Source organism: Molothrus aeneus, chromosome 16 (assembly GCF_037042795.1).
Source record: "Molothrus aeneus isolate 106 chromosome 16, BPBGC_Maene_1.0, whole genome shotgun sequence".
NCBI classification, from domain to species: domain Eukaryota; kingdom Metazoa; phylum Chordata; class Aves; order Passeriformes; family Icteridae; genus Molothrus; species Molothrus aeneus.
In genome coordinates this window covers 11052541-11077589 of record NC_089661.1, presented here as the reverse complement: position 1 = coordinate 11077589, position 25049 = coordinate 11052541, and the positions used below count along the sequence as shown (strand labels likewise).

General features: G+C 40.2%; 2 protein-coding genes across 2 annotated transcripts in view; one reads left to right on the top strand and one right to left on the bottom strand.

Moving 5' to 3' along the window:
- Positions 1-15837, bottom strand: part of GPR146 (G protein-coupled receptor 146) — a 48725-nt gene extending 32888 nt beyond the window's left edge. Inside the window, exon 1 of the mRNA XM_066561124.1 lies at positions 15499-15837. The gene's annotated coding sequence lies outside the window, so the exon portion shown is untranslated. The remainder of the gene's footprint in view (positions 1-15498) is intronic.
- C16H7orf50 (chromosome 16 C7orf50 homolog) overlaps positions 1-25049 on the top strand; it is a 120176-nt gene that overhangs the window by 73425 nt on the left and 21702 nt on the right. The window contains exon 3 of the mRNA XM_066561163.1: positions 22243-22442. Within this exon, the coding sequence (XP_066417260.1) occupies positions 22243-22442 (200 nt within the window). The remainder of the gene's footprint in view (positions 1-22242; positions 22443-25049) is intronic.

The following is a 25049-nucleotide window of genomic DNA, read 5'->3' as shown; positions in this document are numbered from 1 at the left end:
TTTTTTTTGACATGGTCATTGAAAATTATTTATGCACTCAAAGATTTAACCCATCCCATATCACACTGGGCAATGTCCCAGCCTTGAAGGCTGACCTGACTTTATTTATATTCACACACAGAGCTGACATTTCACACATCTCTCTGTCAGAGCTGCAGAGCTGATGGCTGAAGAGCACTTTCTGTGACCTGCTGACAGCTCGATGGCACCATGTGTGCCGAGCTACCTCCCAGGGGGGGATGTGTTTGCCCCCGGCTCTCCTGGCGAGTTGAACGTGGGCACTTTCCTGCCAGCAGCCAAATGGGACCACCTCCAGCCACTGGGATGCCTGCACTGCCCCCTGTGCTGGTACCTGCCTGATGGCACGGGGTTATCTCTCAGCTAAGGACACAGAGCTGCCTTCCAGCCTGTCCTCAGGAGCAGAGGTTACTGACTGGAAGGCGTGCACCTTCCCCCAGAGGGGAGGGATTGCAGAAGGGAGTTGGAGCAGAGGATGGTGAGTGGTGTAGTGCTTGAGCAGGGAGAAGCTGGAGCTGGGCCGAACGTGTTGTTGAGACAGAAAGGAAGAATGGGATTTTGCAACAAGGAGGAAGTGGTGTGGCTGATTTGCCACATCACAGTTCTCAGTGGCCCACCCGTTTGTTTTGACATAAATACCTACTCTGGAGCTATGTCGAGGCACGAAGACGACGCATGCCCTTACACTTGTGATCCTCAGGGTTTGTTGCTGCTCTTTTGAAGAGTGAGCTTCATGTTTTAATGTTTTGTTTGGAGACTCAAGCATTTAGATTTGTAATTCTGCCCTTCTAGCCATTTCCCTGATTTACCTTGCAGAGTAAACATTCTTTTGTTCCGTTTCCCAGACTTCCTTTTCCTTGTCTTTGCTGTTGGCTTAATTTTGAGATATGATACTCAAGTCAGAGGTGTCTCTTTGGGAGCAAAAAAAAAACCCCAACAGCCAAGGGTTTGAGTGAGCTAACTATTTTTTTCTGTTTAGAAGCAGCATCTTACTTTCCAGTATTCTGGAAATCCTCAAACACAGATCCTGCCAAAGGCACTGACTGAAACGGCAGCAGTGCTTAGGAGAACATGCTCAGGTTTTCTGGCAGCTCTTACAAGGCACTCAGAATAAACAGGCACATTGCTGGCAGCGAGTGCCCTGTAGTTTGGAAAGCACTGCTGAAGGCAAATTTGTGAAGAATTTCTTCTTGTGGTTATAGTTCTCCATTTTCATATCTTCTACAGTGGGTCCAGTTTCCTCAGGGTTTGATATCTAGGATCTTAATATCAAATCTGGAATTAATACAGCTGTATTTAGACTCTAAGACATTTGCAGGGTTCATAGCCATAATTCACTGTGTGGCACAGTGGGGAACTCAGTGTGTTTTAAACATTCTCCCCCTGTGCTTGTACAGATTTTTATAGTTGAATTGAGAATTTATAACATGCTGGGTCTCATATTCCAGGTCTGTTTGTTTCTAAATCTATACACAGAACATGGACTAGGTAATAAATTTTTTGCAGATGAAATGAAGGCTGATTAGAATTTTAATATTAAGGAAGGAAATGGCCTTGGGTAGAGCACTACAGAGCAGAACAGGCCTTCTGTTAATACACAAGAGTATTACTGTTTTCTTGAACTTTGCCTTCCAATCCAATTACGACTTGTGCCTAGAAATCATAACTCTCGTGCCTTCCAGTTGATAATGTTGAATGTTATCCTTGTCCAAGCTTATATAATTTCCAGTAGTAAAAACAATCTTGATTGTAAAACTGCTAGATAATATACTCTTAAAACTGAGTTATGGGCAATAGTACATGGTTTTTGTTGATAAACAAAGCACTCATGATGGTATATCAAATTGACCCAGTTCTGTCTCATTTTAAATTAAATTAAATCAAGAGTTTTTTATTGGGACATGCAATTCCTGTGATGACATATTGTGTAACTCACTTCGTGATAAGAATGAAGACAAGCTTTCAGTGTAAATGATTTTTTTTTTTCTGAATCAAGCAAAATAACGGGAATCTCTGTGCTGGCTTTCATTTTAAGCACTTCTGTGATAGCATCATGCTCACAGTATGAAATGAGCTCATCCAAGGAGTACTTCCAGCCAGTTCCCTTATCAGCGTAAGCCATCGTAGCTCAGAGCGTGTCCTCCCGTGTCCTCCTCCCCTGCCCTCACTCGTAACTGGCTTGGACCAGATGCTGCATAATTCCCTGGATCTCTATTTACCATCCCTTGGCTGCACACATCTTTGTTGCACATTTACAGCAGAAAATATTATTACTGAAGTGTGGAATCACATTCTGGTATTACTTCATGAAAATTGATTCTGATTCCTCGCTACTTCAGAGCGTGTTATTAGCATAGTACAACTAATAATTTTCTTACAAAGGGAATGACAATTGTATCCTTGTTTAGATGCTGCCTGTGCATTTATAGAATATAAGTATATGTAGCCAAATGTGGTGGCTAAACTTGGCTGCTTCTCCTGCTGGTTTCTGTGGTTTTGCTTCATTGTCCAGAAAAAGTGACAACATTTTCGACTCTCTTGCATCGATCACCAGGTTTGGTGAGATGTCCATTCTTGGCAGAAAAAGATCAATGCAGATTTGTTTATTTGGGCCTTTGAATTGTATAGCAGACTTCTATCATTTATTATCTATCTCTAAGAAGTTTTATTTATCATTCTCACACCATTAAAACGTCACATTAGTGGCACAGTCTGAAACATATTTATCCCACTCTAAAATCTCAAGCAGTTGTGCACAGGCTGTTATGCCAGTAGGTTTATTTTAGATTTCTTCCCTTTTTTCTTTAATCACTTTTGTAATGTGTTTCAAATGTATGTCTGAGGTTGATTCCTTTTGTGTTCCATCAGGGGCATTTGATTTTGCAGCTAAAAGGATTGAATACTAAATGTTCTTTTTGCATGGGTACATAAGAGCGTATTTTCTTCTTTCAGGCAGAGAAAGGCATCCCTAGGATTTAAGGCCTGATAAAGTAACAAAAAATACCTCAAATCTGAAAAGACTAAAATATTAATGTATTTTTATAATTTGGGATTTTTTATATGGGGGTGAATCAGAGCAGAAAGAACAAACTATATCAGAGATACCATTCCAAATGAAGAAATTAAAATTATTACATTGTGTCATCCACATTGTAAGAACAGTATGGATGAAGTCTGACTTCTTTAGTGATTTTTTCCCCTATATTAGCCCACACGTCTTTCAGTAACCAGAAATATACAGGTTTGTGATGACTTGGTATAATGAATCTGATGCTGAGAAAGAGAATTGTAGTCAAAGATTTTTGTTTCCCCTTTGTTTCTTAAAGTAGAAAAATGCTAATGTTTCCTTTCTTTTCTGAACTTCCAGACTGGAACCAAATTTGATAATACTGTTCCCAGGGTAAAGTACCCTTCACAGATCTTCTTTGTAGAGCTTATGAATTCTTTTGTTCGATTTCTTGCAGTTTCTGGGCACAGCACAGTAAGTTTAGTGTTGGTATCTGCATTAGACTTGGCATTTCAGAAACATTCCAGTTTAAAGATTCTGTTGTGATTCAGTGCTGAAGGTGCAGTGAGTCGGCAGCTCTGGAGAGACTCATTTCTTTCTGGTGCCATATGTTATCTTTGATCAGGAAACCATTTGAACTGAGATGCCTTCAGAAAATAACATGAGAAAATATGGAAGTCCAGACCTTACCAGACAGTTTTGCTGCAAGGGAGGATCCAGCTGTGGTTTTGCCTACAAACACTTTTTATTTGTTGAGTTACAGTTCTTAATTACTCACAATTGGGAGGGATTTCATGTCAGCCATGTGAGCTCTATGAGCATTCAAAACTGAATTATCATTATGAGCTTTCCATTTATTTTTAGTCCTTCCCCCTCCTCAATTCACCTCACTCAAAGGCTGAGGAGAAGGGAATGTAACTGAAGGTCACTTTTTTCAGTAGGCCAAAACACAAAGCCTAAGCCAGTGATCCAGCTGGTATCTTACACTAGAAGCTCCTCAAATAATCCAGGCATCATAGAAAATGCAAACCAAGCAGTTGGTGACACCCAGTGCTCCAAAACTAACGAGTACTGCTTGTAGTGACAGACAGGCAAGCAAAGTGCTCCATCATGTGCCAGGAGCAGTGTTCCTGTCCCTAACCCTGGAGATCTTCCTACCCAAAGTGGTACCTGCCCTGCTCCGTGGTCCTTAAATAACCAACCAACTGCAGAAGCCACATGTGTGTAACCCAGAGTGTCCCCATGAGCACTGAAAGAATTTTACAGCTTTGTCAGACACTTCTCCACCTAAGAGTTTCCGTAAGAACTGGTGGGAGTGCAGCTAACACCTTCACCCATCATTCTTCCTGAAGGATGGTGCTATATCCAATGCTTGTTCAGGCAAAGACATCCTAATCTTATTGTAATAGGTTCTAATTATTCACTTCTGCAAGATCCCTGCCTGGGAGTCACCACAAGCCAGATATACTCTGTGAATGATTATCCCAAGAAGTTCTTAATTACTGTGGAGTCACTCCAGCTCTTTAAAATGTATTGCCTGTACTGATACCATAAATCCATTTCCCTCTCCACTTGCTGTGGAGCCCTTTGTATCCTGGGTTCTGTGTTAATGAAGGCCCAGAAGTGCTGCTGTGGCTTATCCCTCATGCTGCTTGTTGTCATCTACAGCTGAGCACGTGCCATGGGGACAAGGCTACAAAAGACACTGATAACCCAGCAGGTCAGGTATTATATGGCCTAGTTTTTAAAATTCTGATTTATCATTGTGGAGAAAGAGCCACAAAAATGCTATGGAATTGTCTGTCTTTGTAGTGGATTTTGTGGCTTCCTATTTGCAACATTTGTTGCAAATAAATTTTTGCACTTTGGCCAAAACAAGACTGTTTTTATGACTTTACTTCAAAATGTGTTGAAAGCTTATGTTGCTGTGTTATTTATTGTACAGCACTTAAATAACTTTATATACTGAACATATGCTAAAGCAGAATTCACAAATGGCATCTCTCTCAGTGTAATTTAAGAATTTCAGAGAACCTGCAGTTGGTGTCCTACTGCAACCACAGAACTTTGCAAGGAAGACGAAAATTCTAAATTCTAAAAGTTTTGGGACAGAATTAGAAAAATTATAAATATTTGAAATTGTGACAGTACCAGGAACATTAAGCCTAATTTGACTGAAATCCAAATACAAACCTTAATCTAAGAAGCTAAAAGGAAAGTAATGAAAGATACAAGGCTTTTACTAGGGATGAAGGATTTTCGAAGCCTTTAGAGGTCTGTGTGCTCTGTTATATGGGTTATGTTTCTGACACCTCCCAATGTGGATCTAAAGTAGTTTTTTTATTTAAAAAGGAAAGATATACAGGCAGTTTGGCAGCAGATCTACTCTCTGAATAGATAAAAATGCCTAAAAAACTCTTTGACAGTTGCTTGTAAGAGGAGCTGTATTAGATATTTTTCTCCTTTTATTTCTAGTAAATTTATTGGCTGAACAGCTGAGGAGGTGTTTCAGGCTAATTATCCATTTTCAAGCAACAACTGTGTCTCAAGTCTTTTGATCATGTGCCAGTTTTAAACTGAAAACAAACCTTGATATGACTGCACTTTTCACTTCTTTAGATTTTGTCTTTTGTAGTTAGTCAGAACTTTTGTATAGATTTTCATATGTATGCTCCTACTGTCAAATGTGTGTTCCTTTTACCTAAATGACATAGACATCCTAAACCAGCTCTGCTTACTTAAGTGGTAGAGTGCCTTGCCATATCAGTTCTTACAGCATGTATGTCTTTTCCTGTTAAAGCACTCCTATTCCTAAAACATTTCCCATTATCACTGGTGTCCTGACAGCAATAATCTCTGAGGAGGTCTAATCTGAGATCAGATTAAAAAAAACCCTAAAAATTCCTAAAATCCTGTGAGCTCAATTTAACTTTTGTTCTATGGTGACCAAAGGGTAAAAGAAACCCTTTTAAATAAATTTGTTCTCTTTCTAAATAGATAACTAGCCAAATGCATTTCAAGTATTTGTTCAACTGATCAAATATTGCTTTAGGTTTAGAAAACAACCAAATGTTTGAAGAATTAGACATTTTGTACCTGAACAATTCTCTGTGTCATTACTTCTGCACTGATGACCCTAAGTACTGTGTTCAAAATAAAAGACCCTTTCCATGAAAATAAGTCAGACAGATGTTTAAATTTTTTTTTTTTTAATTCTTCATGAAACAACTAAACTGTGAAAGTGCACACTCTTTATTTTATCCTTAAGAGAGTCACACCAGTGTGTCAAGTTTAAGTCATTACTTCTTCTGTAGATACACTGATGGGCTGAAGTACATATATATATGTATATACATATATTTGGCAGAAACATAACTTGATAGTTGAACAGTAGTTTGAATTTGGAATAAACATTAGTTTGAATTGGAGATAAACACGTTTCTATGTGTGTGGGTTCAGAAAGCAGAACAGTCTGTCCTGACACTAAATAAACACAGTTCCCAGGTGGAAATTCTCAAGTAAGATGTCGATTAACTTCTAACTCAATGGCTGTGCTTTAAGATCCTGGCAGTGTTTGAATCACTGGTATTAGATACCATTCTTCTTCTGCTCTGGAAGTAGAAGCTGTGAACTCCTTTTTCACTCTGTTAGGGTAAGATTTTCTACTAATTAGCTAATAACAGGAGTGGACTCAGAGACACGTAGGCACGTCAAAGACATTTTTGCATGCTACCTATGATGAAGAGTTTTAAATAGACCAAATTAAAGTTTTAGCAGTAAGATATCAAAATCTTGGTTGATTCTTAGAACTGCTCTGTTCCGTTCTGCTGGTAGTGTCTCCTATCACAGTGTGCCCACTGTGAGCTTACAGACTTGGGTGATAATTGGATGTTCTGTTTACAGAATTGTGAGGCTTTTCTAAAGGTTCCTAGAGCTGAATTCCTAACAGGCCACTTAGTTTTGAGTCATTGCTGAACTGAATGTTGTGATGCAAGTCGAAAAGCAAAAGCAAAGGGAAGGACAGGATGGCAACACTTGCTGTTCTTGAGCTGCCTTGACCACATCTTGCAATATGTTTTTATTTGTACAGTATATGAAGATAACGTGTTTTCTTTATTATATTAGGTATCTTAATGAAGTTATGGGTATGAGTTATTATTAGATGGCAGCATTTATTTGTTTAATTAGCTAAATGATACAAGTGAAATTTCATTTTGAACTCAGTCATCATCTGTTAAATTGCTGGAGCAGTTCAATGATTGACTGCTACCATTACCCACTTCAGAATGAGCAAGGAAACCCATGAAGTACAGAAGACTTGTTTCTGATGTGTTTATTGAGCTCTGATGGGCAGGCAGTGAGTGAAGGGGATTTTCCTGCTCATTTGACACTGCAGGAAGCAGACCAGCATCTTCTCAATGGATTTGTACCTTGAAATGGCTGCAAAACCTTGACAGCTCCAATGGGAGCTGCCTGTTTGTTCCCTGGCTGTGCCTCAGAGTTTCTGATGGGCAGGTAACCAGAGTCTGTGCTGGACAGGGAAACACTGCAGGTCAGGAGTCACAGCTCCAGCAGCCAGAAAACATCAGCCAGAGGAGAAATGAACTGAACCAGCAGCTCACCTGAGACAGAGCGGAACCTCCCTTTGATACAAGTACTCTCAGTATTGTGGAAAGGTGAGTTCTGTACACTGTAAGACATTTATTAATTGCTATATTGGTTGTCTGTTGCCATTTTTTTAAATTTACTTGCCTGCATCTGCAATAAATCAAAATTATATTTTTTTAATAATATGAAACACATGAGTTCAGGCCCTTAGAAGCAAAAATGATGCTTTCTGCCTTCACTAGACCTCTACAGTCATTTTGAAATTAGAGGGAAATAATTGAAAGCCCAAAACAGCAATGCATGATGTTACTAAAGAGCAACAAATACCAAATGATCTGTGGTAATCTGAGAGTTGACAAGCTGCAGTTCATCACCCCAGTATGTAAAAGGTAGGATACACATAGCAACATTACGTATTTTACACTTTCACGTTTATTTTAAGGAATGGTCTCTTCAGCCAGAGGGTGCAAAAAGTGGGATCCCACAAGCTGCACCTCCACTTGCTTCCACCTTTGTGTCACCTCCTCCTTTTGCTGGCAGAAATGTTCACAGTGAATCAAATTAACAAACTGATTTAGTAATAAAGTAACTTTTGTGAGGGGACAGAGGGTAATTTTCGCCCAAATGGGTTACAAAACTCTGCAAACACTTGTGCCAAGGAAGAGGTGGGAGATGGGGAGTGTGTCTTTCAGCAGCAGTACTGACTTATGCAGGTTTAAATTGTTCCTAAAACTATTACCTGAGATTTTTTATTCATAAGTGTAAAGCTTTCTTTAGAGCCTTAACGGCAGCACTTGGTTGTGTAATCTTTCACTGTAAGCAGAATATGCTCCATCTAATTTATAAGCCCATTGTTTGTTCCACTGCAGTCACTATGTGGCTGTATCTCTTCCATTAAGTCAATAATCTCTATTCCATATAATGTGGGTATTCTAGTGTAAGGCAGGCAAGGAAGAAATCAGAGCTCTGTGTAATGACATTAAGCTTTTAGGTTACAGACAGAGTAAAGGACTCCCAGCTGCTTAACATATGCCCTCTGCCTGAACTCGCTTTATCACTTGGTATCTGACTGCTCTCAACATATAAAAAGTTGCTGTGATTGATAGTTGGTTATACAGTATTTGTAAGGGTGAACTGAATCATTATGTGTACAGATTCAGGAATACAGAAAAATAAAGCTGAAAGAAGAACAACAAAAACTCTGACATCTTTCCCATTCATTAAGCTTTCCTAAGGCAACTGTTTTTGTTTGCAGGAGTTAGTGGTTGCTGGTTTTTCTAACTAGCAATTGCTGAGTGATTTAGAGTACATCTCTGCTCTTTTGTTTGGATTTCATTTGTGAAACCATTTAGAGTTATAAAACTGTCAGCTTAAGAACATTCTATATATTTTGCCAGTGAGGGCCTCCTGTATGCAGAGTTTATGCATTTCTCTCCATTTTGGGTGCTGTTTGAATTCTCAGTATATATCACTGTTGTTCTTTTTCTGGTTGTTCAAATAATTCCCACTGCCTTCTTTAGAGCAGCAGGAATCCTTGAAGTAATTATGAAATTGTATCTCAGATCAGATATTGCTAACCACAACATCTCACCCTTGGCCAAACCTTGCCCAGCAATTCAGTAATAGAATGTTCTGCTGATGCTTAAAAACACTTGAAATTTAGAAACCCTGACTCCAACTAGAATTGAATCATGCACCCAAACATCAGAAAGCATAGACCAGAATGGTTAATTATGTTAATTACAGTAGTTAAACCACGGTGTGGTACCTTTCTAAACTCTCAGATGCCCTAAAATAACTACAAGCCAGTTGAAAAATGTTATGCAAACTTTTATTACCTACTACTTGGAGCTTTGCTCACTGTTCCTCTGCTGCAGAATTCCTTTGGTGGTTAAGCTCAGCTTTCCATTTTGTGGAAGCTGTAGGGCCCAGGTCTATTATCATTCTGCACAACCTCAATCTTTGCTGACCTTGCTGCTGGCTCTGTTTCATGTGTTTTGTGTATTTATTTCAGATTTTCTATTCCTATTTTTCATAAAGTATGGCAGACTTTAAGTCATCAAGTACTTAAATTACATAAATCTGGCTGTGACAACTTTCTGTAACTTGAAAGTTGGAATCTATAATGAATTTTCACCAGTTACTGTTACTGGATGCTTGGTTGGTCATGAACAGTGGGAGGTAAGCCAGTGCTTCAAAACTGCTTTGGAATTTTTGGAGTCAAAAGTTTTTAAGGTTCAATGACAGATTTTATGAAAGCCTTAAATAACTGAAGAGTTCACTCAGTGAATCTGGAAGAATCTGTGCAGGAAGTACAATGTTTTGTCTTTGCTTTCTTAATAGAAAAACAGGTTCTGATTTTCCTGGCTTCCCTAATTTTTCCAGAGATCCCTGTTGTCCTTGACTTCACATTTCAGTAACCATGCTTCCTGCATCCCTGGCAGGAGATCTTATCTCCATTTTCCACCTTATGACCTTCCAGTACAATTTTAGCTCCCAGTAATGCAAGGGAAAGCATTATTTTTTAAAGAAAGTTTAAAAAAAGAAATGATAAGGAAATTTCTTTGTGAAACTTGATTTTTTTTGTCTCCTTTGGAGACTGCAATTTTACTTAACATGTTTTAGGAAACATATTGACTTTTACTTCAGTCTTCAACAGAGAAGTATCATATCTGCTTGCTCATTTCACATTCACAATAATGGAATGTTTCTCATTTAGGCAGAATATTTTCATTTTAATTTTAGTTTAATTTTTCTGTATCAAAGTATATTTTATTGTTTGCAATTACAAAAAGAAATATGAAGCTTTTCTATTGCCATTCAACAATGAATTATAACATCTTGGCTTTTTTCCAGACTACTTAATTGTTTAAAATTTTGTTTTGAAGATCAGGGTTTCCTTTGAGATAGACCTTCCATTTGCTGTTTCTCTCTCTTCCTTTGCTCTCCTTTTTAAAAGGAGATAAACTACTTCATAAACTACTTCACTTCCTAAGCTGTGCAGTCTAATCCCACTGTAGCCATTATCCCTATGCACTATGGAAATGTTGACTCTTGGTTCAGTAACAACTCAAACCTTTACCTTTGACCATCTGCATTCTCTCATGGCCATCTCCAGTCCTGTGCTGCCCTGTGTGCCATGAAGAAGTTCCTTGTTGGTCCTATCTTAACACTTTCTTTTGATCCCTGCAAAATTACATGATAACAGAACAGGTATGTGATAAGCTTAATCCTCCTGTTGCTGAGTCTAGGCTTTCTGGTATTTCACATATTATTTCATCTGTAGTTTTCCATTCTGTATTGTACTTAACTTTAAAATTACGTGGGCATCTGTTGCTTCCTGTTGTATTTATACTTGGTTTATTAAAGATGTAAAATACAAATTCAGCAGGTAAAGCCTGACTTTAAAACTATCATGAGTTGTAAATTTTGTTTATGTAAATTCTAGTACTTATTTTATAAATATGCTTAAGCTACTTATTATTGAAATGCAAATTAATACAATTTGATTTTAGGATAATTTTCAAGATGCCTTAATTCCAAAATAAGCAAACACTACCAACACCTTGTTTTGTGCTGCTTTTACAATGATGCTTTTCAGTGGGGTATGCTGGAATACAAACAGGTTTTATGGAGCATTTTTACTAAACAGTCAACAGGTTTTAATTTAGCTTCTTAAATCATAATTGTTTTTCAATTTTCTGCTCTGCCTCACAAACGCATAATGAAGGCACACCTGATGCTATAAAAACCAGATGTCATTTCAGTATTTTCAGCTGTGTGATAAATTTGGAGAGCTTAAAAGTTGTTATCACAGATGTATAGTTACCAGAGATCTCACAAGAACAGAAAGCATGTAAAGCATTGCTAAATATATAGGATTTTTGAATGTGTTGCACTTTATTTTCAAAGACTTTCAAAATTATGGATGGAATTTTCTTAAGGAACTTTCAGGAGACCATTTTAAACTTACAAACAAATTCAAATTCTTTCTCCCTGCCAGTCATGTTAAGTACCACTTGCACTTGCTCATGGGGATTTGAAGAGCAGCACGCAGACCTGAAGGAAAGTTCGATTGTGTAATTCATGCCAGCTCTTAAAAACATTCCTCCCTTACCATTCTCCTTGAGAAAGAACTTCTTCAAACAGGATGTTCAGTGGCAACTGAGCTGTGCTTGAAATACAGTTTTATAGTACTTGTTTCTTTAAACATTTTCTAATTCTGCATGCAGGTGTTCAAAGGTTTCTTAGTGGAAATGACATATATTTAGAAAAAGGATCATTTCACACAAATTAATTGTCACAATATCAATCATCCGTCTCTGGTTATCACTAGGCAGGAAGTCAAATGCAGAAATCAGTAATGCCCATCACATTTCTTCCTTATTTTGTTTAAGGTGTCTCTCTTTTCTCAACCAAACTGAGAGTCCAGTTCTCTGTCTTCCAAACTATTTAGCTGATTTTAAAGCAAACCTGTGCTCAGGTTATTGATACCCTTATACTGCTCGGGATGAAGGTGCAGGACAGTTGAGAGGCTGCTCATGTTCCAAGTGCTGCTGTGGGTGTCTATTTTAGGGTGACTGAATCATGAAATGATCACATTCTGCTAAAGAAATGAATCCTGCCCACTCCATTTCCCTGAGTGTCTTCTCTTGGGTCTTGTTCTCACAAATTGAAAGTTGCGTGTTCCTGCCTACGTGTGCATGTGCAGCTGAGTGTATATAAATGCAGGTATGGATCAAACAAATTCTGGAATATTTTGCTTGGTTTTGAAGAAGGTCTTGGTATAACTGAGTAAAACTGGTGCTGGTTTTTACTAAGAAATTCAGGAAAAAAAGTTCTGCTAGGTCTGAGAGAATCTGGAGGGTTTGAGAGTAGTGTGTATGTCCCAGGACATTCATTCCCTGTAGCTATACATCCTGTTAACTGCAGCTGAAGACAGTGACAACTTGTTGGTAAGGAGGTATGAAGTTTTTTATGGGTTTTGTTGATCTTGTTTTTAACAAAAAATGTCTTCCTAAGTCAAATACAAGGATTCCTGTTTGTATTGCAGGGAAAACCACCTTTCCTATGGACCAATAACATTTATTTTCTACTTAATATTTAATCTTCAGCTTCACTAATCTTTCCCATAAATGGCAAAAATGTACCTTCTCCAGCTGTATGTTAATTATGTTCCATTTTTAAGTCAGAATGGGTACATTACAGAGAAGCTGTCAATTTGAGACTGAGCAAACTAAATATACTCAGCTGAGTGAATCCAGCACTGTGAACATGAACCACTGGTATAAATAGGAAAGGAGACACCTTGAAGCTTTACCATATTCAAGAAGTGTCAGATCATGTTCATTTGAAAGGGATGGCAACACTCTTTTCCCCCCAGTGCAGGCGTGAATATTGTTTCACTGAACACAGGCTGTCCAGGTGTTCAACAGACTCTTGTGTTTGCACCCTTAATGCTGAATTTCAGCATTTTTTGAATGGCCATTCAATTTGGTTTTTATAATCACAGATCTTTTCCTTCATAAAGACTTACATGGGGGATATTAAAACAAAGTGTCAGTCCTTCCACCTTTAAAATACTTCCATCTAGTTTTCTGACTGTTTCAAAACCTTATGGACTGGTTTCAAACAGCTCTTTTACCAACAAGGATTGCTGTAAGGACAATTGCCATGAACTATTAGGAACTCTTGCTTTTGATGAAGATGTGTTTCATTGTTGAGGACAAAGTACTCCCATTGATTTGGGACCTCCAAGACTGATAGAAACATGAGGAATTGGTTCCCAATAGTTCTTTTCTTTTGTACCCAACTCAGCAAAGCAACATGGGATTCTTCCAGAGGCAGAGTCTGAAGGATAGGTCACTGTGCACAGAATCAGCTATAATAACATTGACAGGCCTGAAAAACCCTGGTATGACTGCTAGAATATCCATATTTGATCACAACTTCTGATGGAGAAAATACATTTCTTTCTATGTTGTGTGCTTGAAAAGAAGATATTCCATTAACAGTGGTCACTCATGCCACTTGGCTCCTGAAAAATGCATCACTATGAACAAAAATATCCCACATTTTAAAGGTAATAATTCTATTTTTGATGAGGGAGTAATGGGAAGGAATATCACTTGAGCTTGAGAATGTCAGTACAAGCAGTATGTGTTGTGTAAGTCCCACCTGAGCTTTCCTTGTCTGAAATGTTAAATAAAGACTTTAATGAGTTCCTCTGCATAAGGATAAATTTAGCTCCAAGAGCAGTGCAAAGCAGACTTGTTGATTGGTGTGGGAATGATTGCTGTGATTCCTGAGCTATAAAGGTGCTGTCATTTCTGCAAAGGATCTGTGCAGGGGAGGCTAAACAGAGAACTGACTCTGCAGAATGAATTGTGGGTCTGTGGGTATGCCCAGAACTCCATGTAGGATCCTATTCTATTATGAATCATAACTTTGCTTTTTTGTTGTAAATGATTGTTCTTTAATTACACCTTCAGCTATAATTTTGGAATCCTTTTGTGTGAAAAGTTCAAAACTGGATTAATAAATTGGTCTAGAAACTTCTTACTATTTAAATACTGCCTCAGCTATTTTTGTAGCTTTATCAGAACAGTTCATGCTTCAACTTACGGCATTTACTTTTGGTCATGGGGGTGTTCTCCGAGTCATTCTTTAAGTGGGTGCGTCATCCATTTCTGTGTGACGTGCAAATAACAAAATGACCCTTTATCAGTGTGTGTTTTCCAAGGAAAGAGCAACGCTGCACCTGCAGATGCACATCTGCACTTGCTGTACTAAATTCCTGCATTCTGTCTGCTGGTACTGAGCTGGAGTCTCTTCTCTCTACCTTCAGACTTTGTGCCCTACAGGCTGTGGATAAAGAGGTTCTGAAACATTTAAGTGGCAGTGGAGGCATCCAGTCCCTCTCCAGCAGTGAGCATGTGTGTTGCTGTCAACATCTCCTGATGACCAGCGTGAGGGGGACAAGCACTGTTGCTCTTGCTCCACAGGCACCTATTTATTATCTGTCCCAGTGAATTCCTGTCTCTGCTGGAGAAGAGATGGAGTTATCGTTATTTTTGCTTGCCTTGCGGAAGGCAGGCTTTGATTTCACTCTCTGTGTCTCACTGAGGTCTACGTAAATCATCTGAAGTTGGCCAAAAACTTGAGAAGAATGTTGTAATCTACAGCTGTTATCTGTGCCTTCCCCATTTTTATTGGGGATAAAGCCTGTTTGCATTAGGGTAAGGGCAAATACACACGTGCTGCATAAACCTGTGTCGGTCGTTCCTAAACAACGTGCCAGAAATCCCCCTTGGCTGTGTTAACAACTGATTGCCAAGTTCTTTCTGACAAAACAATCAGCCTAGCCCCCGTGCATGCACGCTGCAAGTCGCGGTGCAGGGCAGCACATGGAACTCGGTGCAAGTATGTTCTGTATGTGGCTGCTATGGTGATTAAAATACATAAATAAAATAGATAAATATGGACCATATTAGAAATCCATTAGTGGCGCTCTCTCAGATAGATCACAGGCAGCTCCAGCGTGCGGGGTCAGCCGCGTTCCCCTGCTCCGAGCGGGCCCGCGTGGAGCGGCAGCTCCTGGGGGGGCTGCACTTACGCAATGGCCCTGTCCTACCTTGTCAGCTCGCAAATTCAACACAAAACGGGTAAACAAAGGGCTTTTGTGCACGGTTTATAGTTCAGTGAGGATTAGTGGCCTGACACGGTTCTCAGACGGGACAAGCTTAGCGTTAAGTCGCCCGAGGTTAACGAGGGCGGACGTGGGGCAGACTGTGCAGGCTGGAGCACAAGGGTCTCTGGGCTTTCGGACGCGGCACGGGGGATTGTCAAAAGCAGGTTCTGCTTACCTGGGTTGGCGTGTCCGTCACGTGTTCCGGCGTTCCAGGTGCCTCAGGATGTGGATGATCTCAGGCACTTGCTCGCAGTCCGTCCCGCAGCTCCACAGGTCCCCTCCGCCGGCTTGGACATCCTACCCTGTTCGTGGGCTCCGGCTGGATCAGATTCCTGCTTTGCTTCTCCCTCTCACCTTTTAGCATTCTCTGACCGTAAAATCCATCCCTTTCCTGAAATGCAGAACGATGCACTTGTCCAATGAAGTTTTTCCAGGCGGGATTCAAATTCCGAACAAGCCTTTCATTTCCTCCGCGCTGGGGGGAGAGCGAAGGCAGGGAGGCGAAGGAAAGCGCTCGCTTCCTTTAAATCCCCACCAGCGTCTTCCCAGCGCTGGAAGCGAAGTAGCTTGTCATGGTGATCTTCGGAGTTTAACTTTAGAGGGGGAGGGAGAAAGTGGAAAGCAAACTGAATGCTGTAGTGGAGATTTCTCTCTTCCCCCACTGGGCCCCTTGCCGACTGTTTTTATTGATTTCAATCACTGGAGGCTCGCTGGCTCTCAGAAGAAACACTGTGTAATGTGTTCTTTCCTGGCTTTCATTAAAGAAACTCAATGCAGTGCGGTCACGCTGCCGAGCTCGCCTGGCAACCTGCCTACACCCTGTGGTACCTCTTTCATTGGAGGAGATCGAGCTCGTGGTTTGGGGTTGGTTTATTTATTTTTTTTCTAATTCTCCAGCAAGGATTTCAAAACAGCCTCTGCTCTGCTTCTACCTCCTCTCACAGCCCAAAGCCTTTTTAAGCCTCAGAAGAAATTGTCAGCACCACTAAAGGGGGCGACTTTGGTGGCAATGAAAGCGCCGAGTGCTGCGACAGTCTCGTGCTCCTTCTATTAAAATTCCTCTGCGTTTCTGGGGAGGGGTTAAAAGGGCTGTGTGTAAGCCACAGGGATGTGGATACAAATGATTTCCGAGGGAGTTCTTTTTTTTTTTTTCCAGTTCCGTGTTCTCCTGATTCCTTAACACGGTTTAATTAAGAGTAGGGGGAGTAAGCAAAATCCTTCAGCAAATATGTGAAAATTCCTGGCCGCACTGTAGTTGCAAATGAAGCAAAGCTGCATTCCCCGAGTCTGCAGTTGTGGTGGTGTCTCAAGTATTTCTGTTGTACTCAGGGCTGTGATACTGGTGGAGAAAAATGAGAAATACAATACGATCCTAATTTATGCCTCAGAACTTAATCTGCCAGAACACAGGAGTATGTACTTTATAGGACTAACAGTCTATAAAGTGGAATTCAACAAGCTGCATTCTTTAAGTTGTGTATTCTGTGTGCCTGTAAATGCTTTCATGTAATTCAGTAAATTGTTCAATTTCTTCTTATTCAGCAGTTGCTAATGATAGCACTTTATGTGCTCTTCGCAATTGGCTGTAAATCTGAGACATGCAAAGATCACACAGTTGTAAATTAAACCAGGTTTCAAACTCATCAAGGTGCATCTATTCTAAATTACAGCTGCAAGTTTAGGGTGCTACCTGATCCCTTGTGTTCCTGAGATACTGTAGCTGTATACACAAGGAGGCTTTAAAAAAAAAACAACTAAGTCCCAACATTTACATGACCACAAAAAGAATCCTTTCCTGGAACAGAAAGATAAAAAAAAGCTGTTCTTACTTCAATCTGGTTTCCTGCTGAACTTGTTTGAGGCTTCTCTGCCTGGGTTGAATCTACAGAAAGCTTTCCTAATCAACTTAATATAAATTACTGGCAGTGTTTTTGTTGTGAGGAGTTGAGATTCTACAAACACCTTGCTTTTACCAAAAATGTCATATTTTCCTTTGAGCAGTACATAATTTGTAAAAGTCTTCCTGTGTAAGCGCTAGAGACATTGTATAAAGAGTACTTCTACATGTTGCTTTTTATTTAAAATTTGCTTTCTGCATGATAATGAAATTTCAAATGCCCTCTCTGGTCATACTTCTTCTTTTCATGGAATGCTAAATAGTAGAAAATAATTATTTAAATTTTGTATGGCCTTGAACTGTTTTATGCAAATTCTCTAGCTGTAGTTGTAGCACAACCCTTTGGCCAGCCTTGGATAGTAAATAATTTGTCAATCTTTCTTTTATGAACCTTTTGTCTAAGGGTCTGCCAGCCTTTCTTCTCTGTGGGTTTTGATCTGTGTTTATAGATTCCGCTTTTTGTTTTTAGGCTGGCAGATGGCCAGTTATTTATCTGGGTTCATGTGCATTGTGTGAGGCAGAAACAGGACGTTTTGCATGCTGATGTTGTCCACAGGGCATTTGGGGGGCAAAAGGCTGCTCCTAAGCAGAAGCCATTATATGATGTGTCAGTAGCTCTTGGTCAGTGAACAAAGCCCCTTTTGACATTTCTCTATGTTAAAAGTTATGAAATAACATGAGCTTCGTGAACAAACAAGGTGATACAATGCTCCTACTATGAAATAAGCCATATAATCCATTTCCCCTCCATTTTGAACTCTCTGGAGTTCAAAAATTTGATGTCCTTTTTATATGTTTGTCACTGTTATTTAATTCTTTGAATTTCTGCTGTTGCTTGCTTTGCTGTTGTACAGACTTCTGGTGCTGCACTGGGAGAAAAGGATAAAAGGATATTGGTTTTGGAGGAGCTGGATTCACTGGTTCTAATAAATAGTGAATTTGGTGTTGTGGCTTGGTTTGTGGTTCCTTCTATAGGTTTGGCAGCAAAGCCAAAACCCTGATCAGGCAGGAAGTTCAGACCTACAGAGATGAATCCCAAAGGCAGAATGTCATAGATGGGTATTCTGTTCACTGTGGCAATTCCTCAGAGTTTCTGACTCTGCCAACATTATTGTGTGCTGGCTTAAGGACAGCCAGGGGTGCAAATGTGGGAATTTTGAAGGAGTGAGGAGGAGGAACAGAAGTCTTTAGGAGATATCTTCAGTTCTACTTAAGTGTGCGGCCATCAAGGACTGGAAGCAAATATAAAAATGCACTTAGTGCTCTGTGGAAGCACAGCACAATTAGTTTGCTGTTATTAGTGCTGTTATTCCCTTCTTGGTGCTGCTTGCTCAGCTATTGCAGTTCATAGTCCCCTGGGAGTAGAAGCTTTTATGCAGATACAAAAACTGCCCTCAAAAACAGCACCAGTTTGGTTCTGCCACTCTCCAAACAGATCAGGTATCTTCAAGGGAAACTGTACATCTTTTTGCTAGTTTCTCTTACAGTTCTAGTTGTATTTCTCTGTTCTGTATTGCTTAGCAGGGCTGCTTTATAGTATTAAACACTTCCTGTCTGTGTGAGCTGGCTCCCCATTTATGATTGTAAGCTCACTTCTAAGGATCATTTATAAAATGTTTCAAATTTGTGCAATATTTCCAGATTACAAAGAATGATGGAAAACTTCAACTGGTATCTAAAAGTGCTACAGCTGAAGCCTCCAGCTATTTTGAGTCAGATGTCTTGGACTATTTAGAGCATATTGCTATATTTATACACAGTTCAGAAAGTTGGAGACTGGCATTGATGAAAGGCAGCGTATTGGCACCCACAGCACTTTGCCAGCAGATGGACATGGTATGATACAAACTTTGGGAATTTGCTTGCTTATATCTCCCTGCCTGTGCAAAGCTGACATGGGCTTTTATGAGCAAAAGTGTGAAAGATTTGGGGTATGCCTTTCACTCAAAAAATGGCATCCAGTGGCAATATCCCTTTTAGCACCTTTTCAGGCCTTCTGGAAAGTTTACAAGTGGAAGACTCCCACCTCCTTAATCACAAGAAAACACTGGCTCTCCTCTGAATGTCATTCATTCAAGTGTGCTGACCTGGCCTGACCTTGTTTAGGTTGAGATCTAATGAGCCCACAACCCAAGGTGGTGTGGTAGCTCTCAGCAGGCTTTGCAAATAAGCAAGTGCTGTTTTTCTGTGTGCATGTGGTTTAAATTTATCATGTCAATAAACAAGTGTCTCACATGCTCAAATAGGGACTTTACAATGTTGTAGTTAAGGCTAAATTGTAGCGCTACAAATTGTGATGTCACTTTATAAATATAGAAGGAGCCAACCTGGAATATTTATGACCTCAAAACAATGAAGTCCTGTTGGTGGGGTTTTTTAGTTTAAATAATGCCATAACACTAAAACTCTTAATCCAAATGGGTCACAAACATCTTCCAGATGAACAGTCACACTAATGGTTTGGGGAAAACAAAATTAAAATCACAGGCTGTTGATTTAAGGAAAGGAGAGGTGCATCAATAGATTATTAAATAATAAATACAGCTAGGATTTTAATTCCAGTGGAAGGTTTGGTTTTGTTTTCTTTCAAGACCCCAGATTTGGGGGAAGATTTTTTTTTTAATATAAATTGCTATTAAATTACCCTCACTGATAAAATCACCCTCAGCTTCAGTACGGACTACACCACCAACGTAGGTATTTTCTGAAGCACATAACACCTGAGGTTTTCAAATTAAAAACCAGTCTAGGACAGACTGTGGCACATCCTATTGAATTAACCAAGTTGACCTGGATGGATAAAAGTATATTTGGAACTGGACAAGTTGTTTGAGCTGTTGTGAGGACTCTGTCAGTACCTGTGCTGGGAGTCCCATTCAGAGGCTGATTGATCCAGTTTTCCCTGGATGATGCTGTGGGGCAGCAGAACGTTCCTCCAGCTGTAAATCCCGACCCTTTCCTGCCAGGACAGCCCTGCAGGAGAACAATGCTCCTGTGTCAGACAGCCCACAGCCCATCCATGCTGGAAACAAACGTTGTTAGGGCTTGGTATTTACGTTGGGACCTACAGAGAGGGAGCAACTTGTTTTGTTTTTAATGGAGCAGTCAGGGAGAAGGATAAAAAGCTTTTTGATAATGCGAGGAATGTGGGGAGGGGGGGAAGGGAAGTTACCAAGATATGCATTTACTGTAAGTATGAAGAAGCAGAGGCTTCTTTATCAGACTGGCTCTAATGATGTGCCACAGTCACTTTATTTGAAAGCTTCATGGCTCACAGAAAAGTAAACAAATTCATTACATTATTTTTAAAAGAAGATTAACTGTAGTGTGTCGTCTGTTGGACAGCTGCTGTAGTAATCTTTTACAAACACTTTATAAATGACCACCCTCAGTGTTTTGTAGGGCTTTGTGTGGCTGGATTGTTATTTTAGTAAGTACCAGGGTGGCTTTTCAAATGAAAACGTTGTTTCCTGTGTAACAATTCAATTCTACCTTCACCCTAAATATTATTTTGTTCTCAGCATGAACTATAAAATGTCTTCTATACTAATGCAACATATGTTGCTTTTTTGCATGTGTTTGCAATGAATGCTGGCCTTTCCATAAAAGTACTTAAAAAGTATTTTAAACAAGAAAAAGCAACTCCACTTTAGTGTCCTACTTCCATTAGTTCTGATTTCTGCTTTCTTAACCTTTCTTCAGTCTGTGAAAACACCAAGCTGAAAAGATGAGTCAGAGTCAGCTCAGATGATAGGTGAATTGACACTGAACAAATGTTTAAACCCCAACAGGTGTCTTTGGCAAATAAGATTGTATTCAGGTATTACCTTGTTTAACATTCTTTGGTTGAATGTCAGCAAGAATAACATTATTTAGCTCTGTGTCTGGATTTGTGTTTCAAAGCCCTTGACTGACACAAATTAATGTAACACCAGGGGTTTGTGAATTTATGAAGTGGTTTTAACCACTCTTGCCATAAAGCAGTTGATCTTGTTGTGCATTCAGGTTCCAGTCACAGATTCCTTGACCAGGTGAGGGGGCAGCAGGGAGAAGAGGAAGAGCATTTCCTTCTCACCCAGTTGGCCTCCATGGGTGTCCCAGGCTCTAGCAGAGGACCATACCTGGCAAGGACCTCCCTCAGACATCTGGGAATGCCTGGAATGAATCTCATCTTGCTTTGGAACACCATTTTATTTCTACACAACATAATCTCACACTGGATTTTCCAGGATAAACACTGTGTTTATAGTCAGATAAACTATTTAAAGCTCTTCATCTGTATGTAAAATATTTATTTTCATTTGGGATATACTGATGCATATATTTATGGTAATATGGTTTTAGATGTGAATAATTAACTGTTCTGCCTGCAAACCTAAAGAAATGTCAGCCTTTGTGAGATATGTATCTGTGTATGTTTATTGAAGATTGTGCATGTGTTTCCTCAAGATTGCTAAAGGATCTCCAAGAGGTCTTGGATGAAGGAAGGAGTTGTCACATCTTTGCCCTTGGCGTAATTGAGATGAAGCCTCTGCATGGCAGACAGAGGTTTTCTCAGTCCAGGGAAGTGTGTGGTTACACAGCAAACACAAACTGAAGATCGTCAGGAAACCTTACTGCTCCCACTGAAATGTGGGAGTGCTGAAAAATCATCCAAACCCTCCATCCACTGTGAAACAGCCTCTGCTGATCACATCCCTCCTCAGGACCGAGTGTGGGAGAACAAACAGCACAAGAAGTGTTAGAAATGATGTTTAATACATAGGTGGAAGGTTCCTGTGGTTCTCAGAGCAGTGTCAACATCTATAGAGGGCAGTTTGACAGATCTCCCTGAGTGCAGCATTTGCAGTTTTGGGAGTTAGGCATAGCAGAGAGGTGATGGAAGTACAGTGAACAGTAAAAATATGAAACCTGAACTTTCTGGTTTTAAATATTACCTGTGCCCTTTAATTATATTTATGCATGTTTTGTTCACTTTCCTATAGAAAGTTAAACACTTCATTTAAACATTAATTATTTCAGGCTACAAAAGAAGAGGAAGAGCTTATTGCAGAGGAAGAGGAAGAACTTACTCCAGAGGAAAAGAGAAAACTGGAAAGAAAATTAAAAAAAGAGCGCAAGAAGAAGGAGAAACAGCTGATGAGGGAAGCTGGAATCCCCATAAAAAAGGTGGAGCCCAAAAAGCCATCGGGATGTGAGCGGGCTCTGGCCTATTTAACCAGGTAAGAACAGTAAAACCTCTGCAGGTGCTGCCTACAGAAGTAAGCTGTAAACCAGTAACCCAGAGCAAGCTGTACCAAGCAATAACACATTAAAGGAAATTGCTGCAGTTAAGTACTAAGTTAATGTTTCATCTCAGTTGACACCCTGGAGGAGAGTTGATCACCCCATTGTGTTTCTATTACAGCAACAGCAGAGAGAAGTTAAGTATGGTGCAAACATTTTATAGAAAGGCAGCTCCTGTCCTGAAGATCTTACAATTGTTATATAAATATCATGGGCTTTGCTGCACTTACAGAGATGAAAGGCACATTCCAAAAAAGATTGGGTTGAGAAAATGAGTTTTGTTTCTTGAGTGTTCTGTTCTAGGCAAAGGACTTCCAGTTGTTCTCTTTATAAAAGCAAATTCCATGGAGTGGTTAAGCATTACAGAGTCTGAATTCACCCACCTGCAGAATGTTTGGATATTTGTAGATTAAGATGGGATTTTGCCACTATTTTAAAGTTAATAGTGTACGATGACTGATTTTTGCATACCAAAGTGTACAGCAAGTATAGTGGCTGATTTCAGATTGTTAGCAATCCCTTCAGCCAGTTAGCACGCTTATTGTAAGACTTATAATATCAGCATAAAGCAAAGTCTGTGCTTAAACTAAAAACCTGCAGCGAAGCACTCAGGGTACCCCACAGACAGTAAAGAGGTCATGTACAAACAGGAAAATAATGTTTATTTTTTTCCAAACTGCAAAACATACCCTGGCTGTAAGACCTCCAGAAGACTGGCATGTTACAAATAGTGGGTTACCATGTGGAATTCATCCAGGGTTGCATCCCTGCCTGTGCTCAAAACTGAAGCATCCAGACTGTCTGAATTGTTACTTACCACTCGCAGTGGGGAGGGAGGAAATTAATTGCATTCCAGGCAGAGGGACATGTGCATTTTTGTTACATAACCCTCAGCATGCAGAGATAGCAAAATGACAATAATATTTTTGATCTGAAAAACAGCTGGAGCAGTTCACCAGTGTTTTGAACTGCAAATGGATTGACAGATAACTTTGAACCATGCGCTCAGCTGCTCTCTGCTGTGTGTGCTCTGGTAAATGGTGGATCTCCAGATAATGCATTTCAGGTTTGCAAAGTAAAGGAACAAGCTGTAGGGTTTTGCTTGTTATTCCACTATTATCTCTATGGATTTTTGTCTTGTTACATGGGAGAATAGGAAATTATATTTGAACTAATATTTGAACAAATTTGATTCTAGAGTTTCACTTAACCTGTACCGAGTTACCCTGAAATAGAAAACCAGCTCTGTCATTTGGTCTTGTCATACAGAGTCTATGGGTTGTATGTGCAGCAATAGGTTGTGAGGGATTATTTCAGCAACAGACAATTTGAATTTTGTAGACTTAACAGGGGTAGTCATAAGATGCTGAACTACCAGGCAAACATTGCCATAGTCACCATTCTAGCCCCAAATGTGCCTGGACCATCTTGAACCACTATTAGTTATAGAAAAACAATTTACAGTTATAGAAAAACAGTCCTCTTACACCTCAGACCTTTTTTTTTCAACCCAGTAAGACTGCAAAAGGAATAACTGGATTTAAATGAATCTAAGAAGTAAAAAATCCAGGTTCTGGAAACCCTATTGCAAGCTCACCAGCATATTGAGTGGGTGAAGGATTTCAGTCTACATGCTTTTGCAGGGCTACAGGCATGAATAATCTGTGGGAGGATAAGTAAATCTTATAGATGCAAGAAATTAATATAATTGGAAGTAAACAAAAGAGTGCTGTGGATTTGTGTTTTGCCCCACCCACAATAAAAGCCTTCCATGACAGAAGTGAGGGTGAGGTGGCATCTGAGCTGCCTGATGGCATGTGCATTTCCTGTAGGACAGGTGGAACTCAGCGTGCCATATGATAACTGGAACTGTCATTTTTATTTATTGAGGGACTGTCTGCAGCAGGAGAGCACAGCTGTACAAAGCTGTGCCTCGTGCTGTCAGTCCAGGGGAGTTAATGAAGAGAGCACTGATGGCAGGAATCAGGCACACAGTGTGCAGGGCAGGGCTGCTCACTGCATCCTGCTCTTCCTGCTGCTTGCAGAGCAGCCCTGCAGCAGAGCAGCCCTGCAGCAGAGCAGCCCTGCAGCAGAGCAGCAGGGTTCCAAGGGCTGCACCAAGGCCCTGGCTCCCCTTGGCAGCACTGCCATCCTGTGCCCCCTCTGCTGGGGTCCCCAGTGCTGGCACAGTGTGCCACAAGCTGAGCAGGTCTTCCAGTTCTCCAGCTTTGTCATTTGATTCTAAAAACAAATGGTCCTTGATGCTTTCCAGTCTCCAGAGGGATCAAATTGCCATTTTGTTGGAAGGCCAGCCTAGCTGGGAGAGGCTTTTTTCACCATGCAGATGGCATGGCCACATGCAGCAGCAGCTGATGCCAGCTCAAACTGCAGCCCCAGCTACTGCACCTGAGGAGCTGAAGGGTCTCCCCTGTGAGCTGGGTGACTTTGATAGCCCAGATCAGTTCCTTGCTCATTTGAATGAAACCAGGCAGAGCATGACCAGGTTTACACTCCTGATGGAGGAAAAGCAGCCAAATGACTCC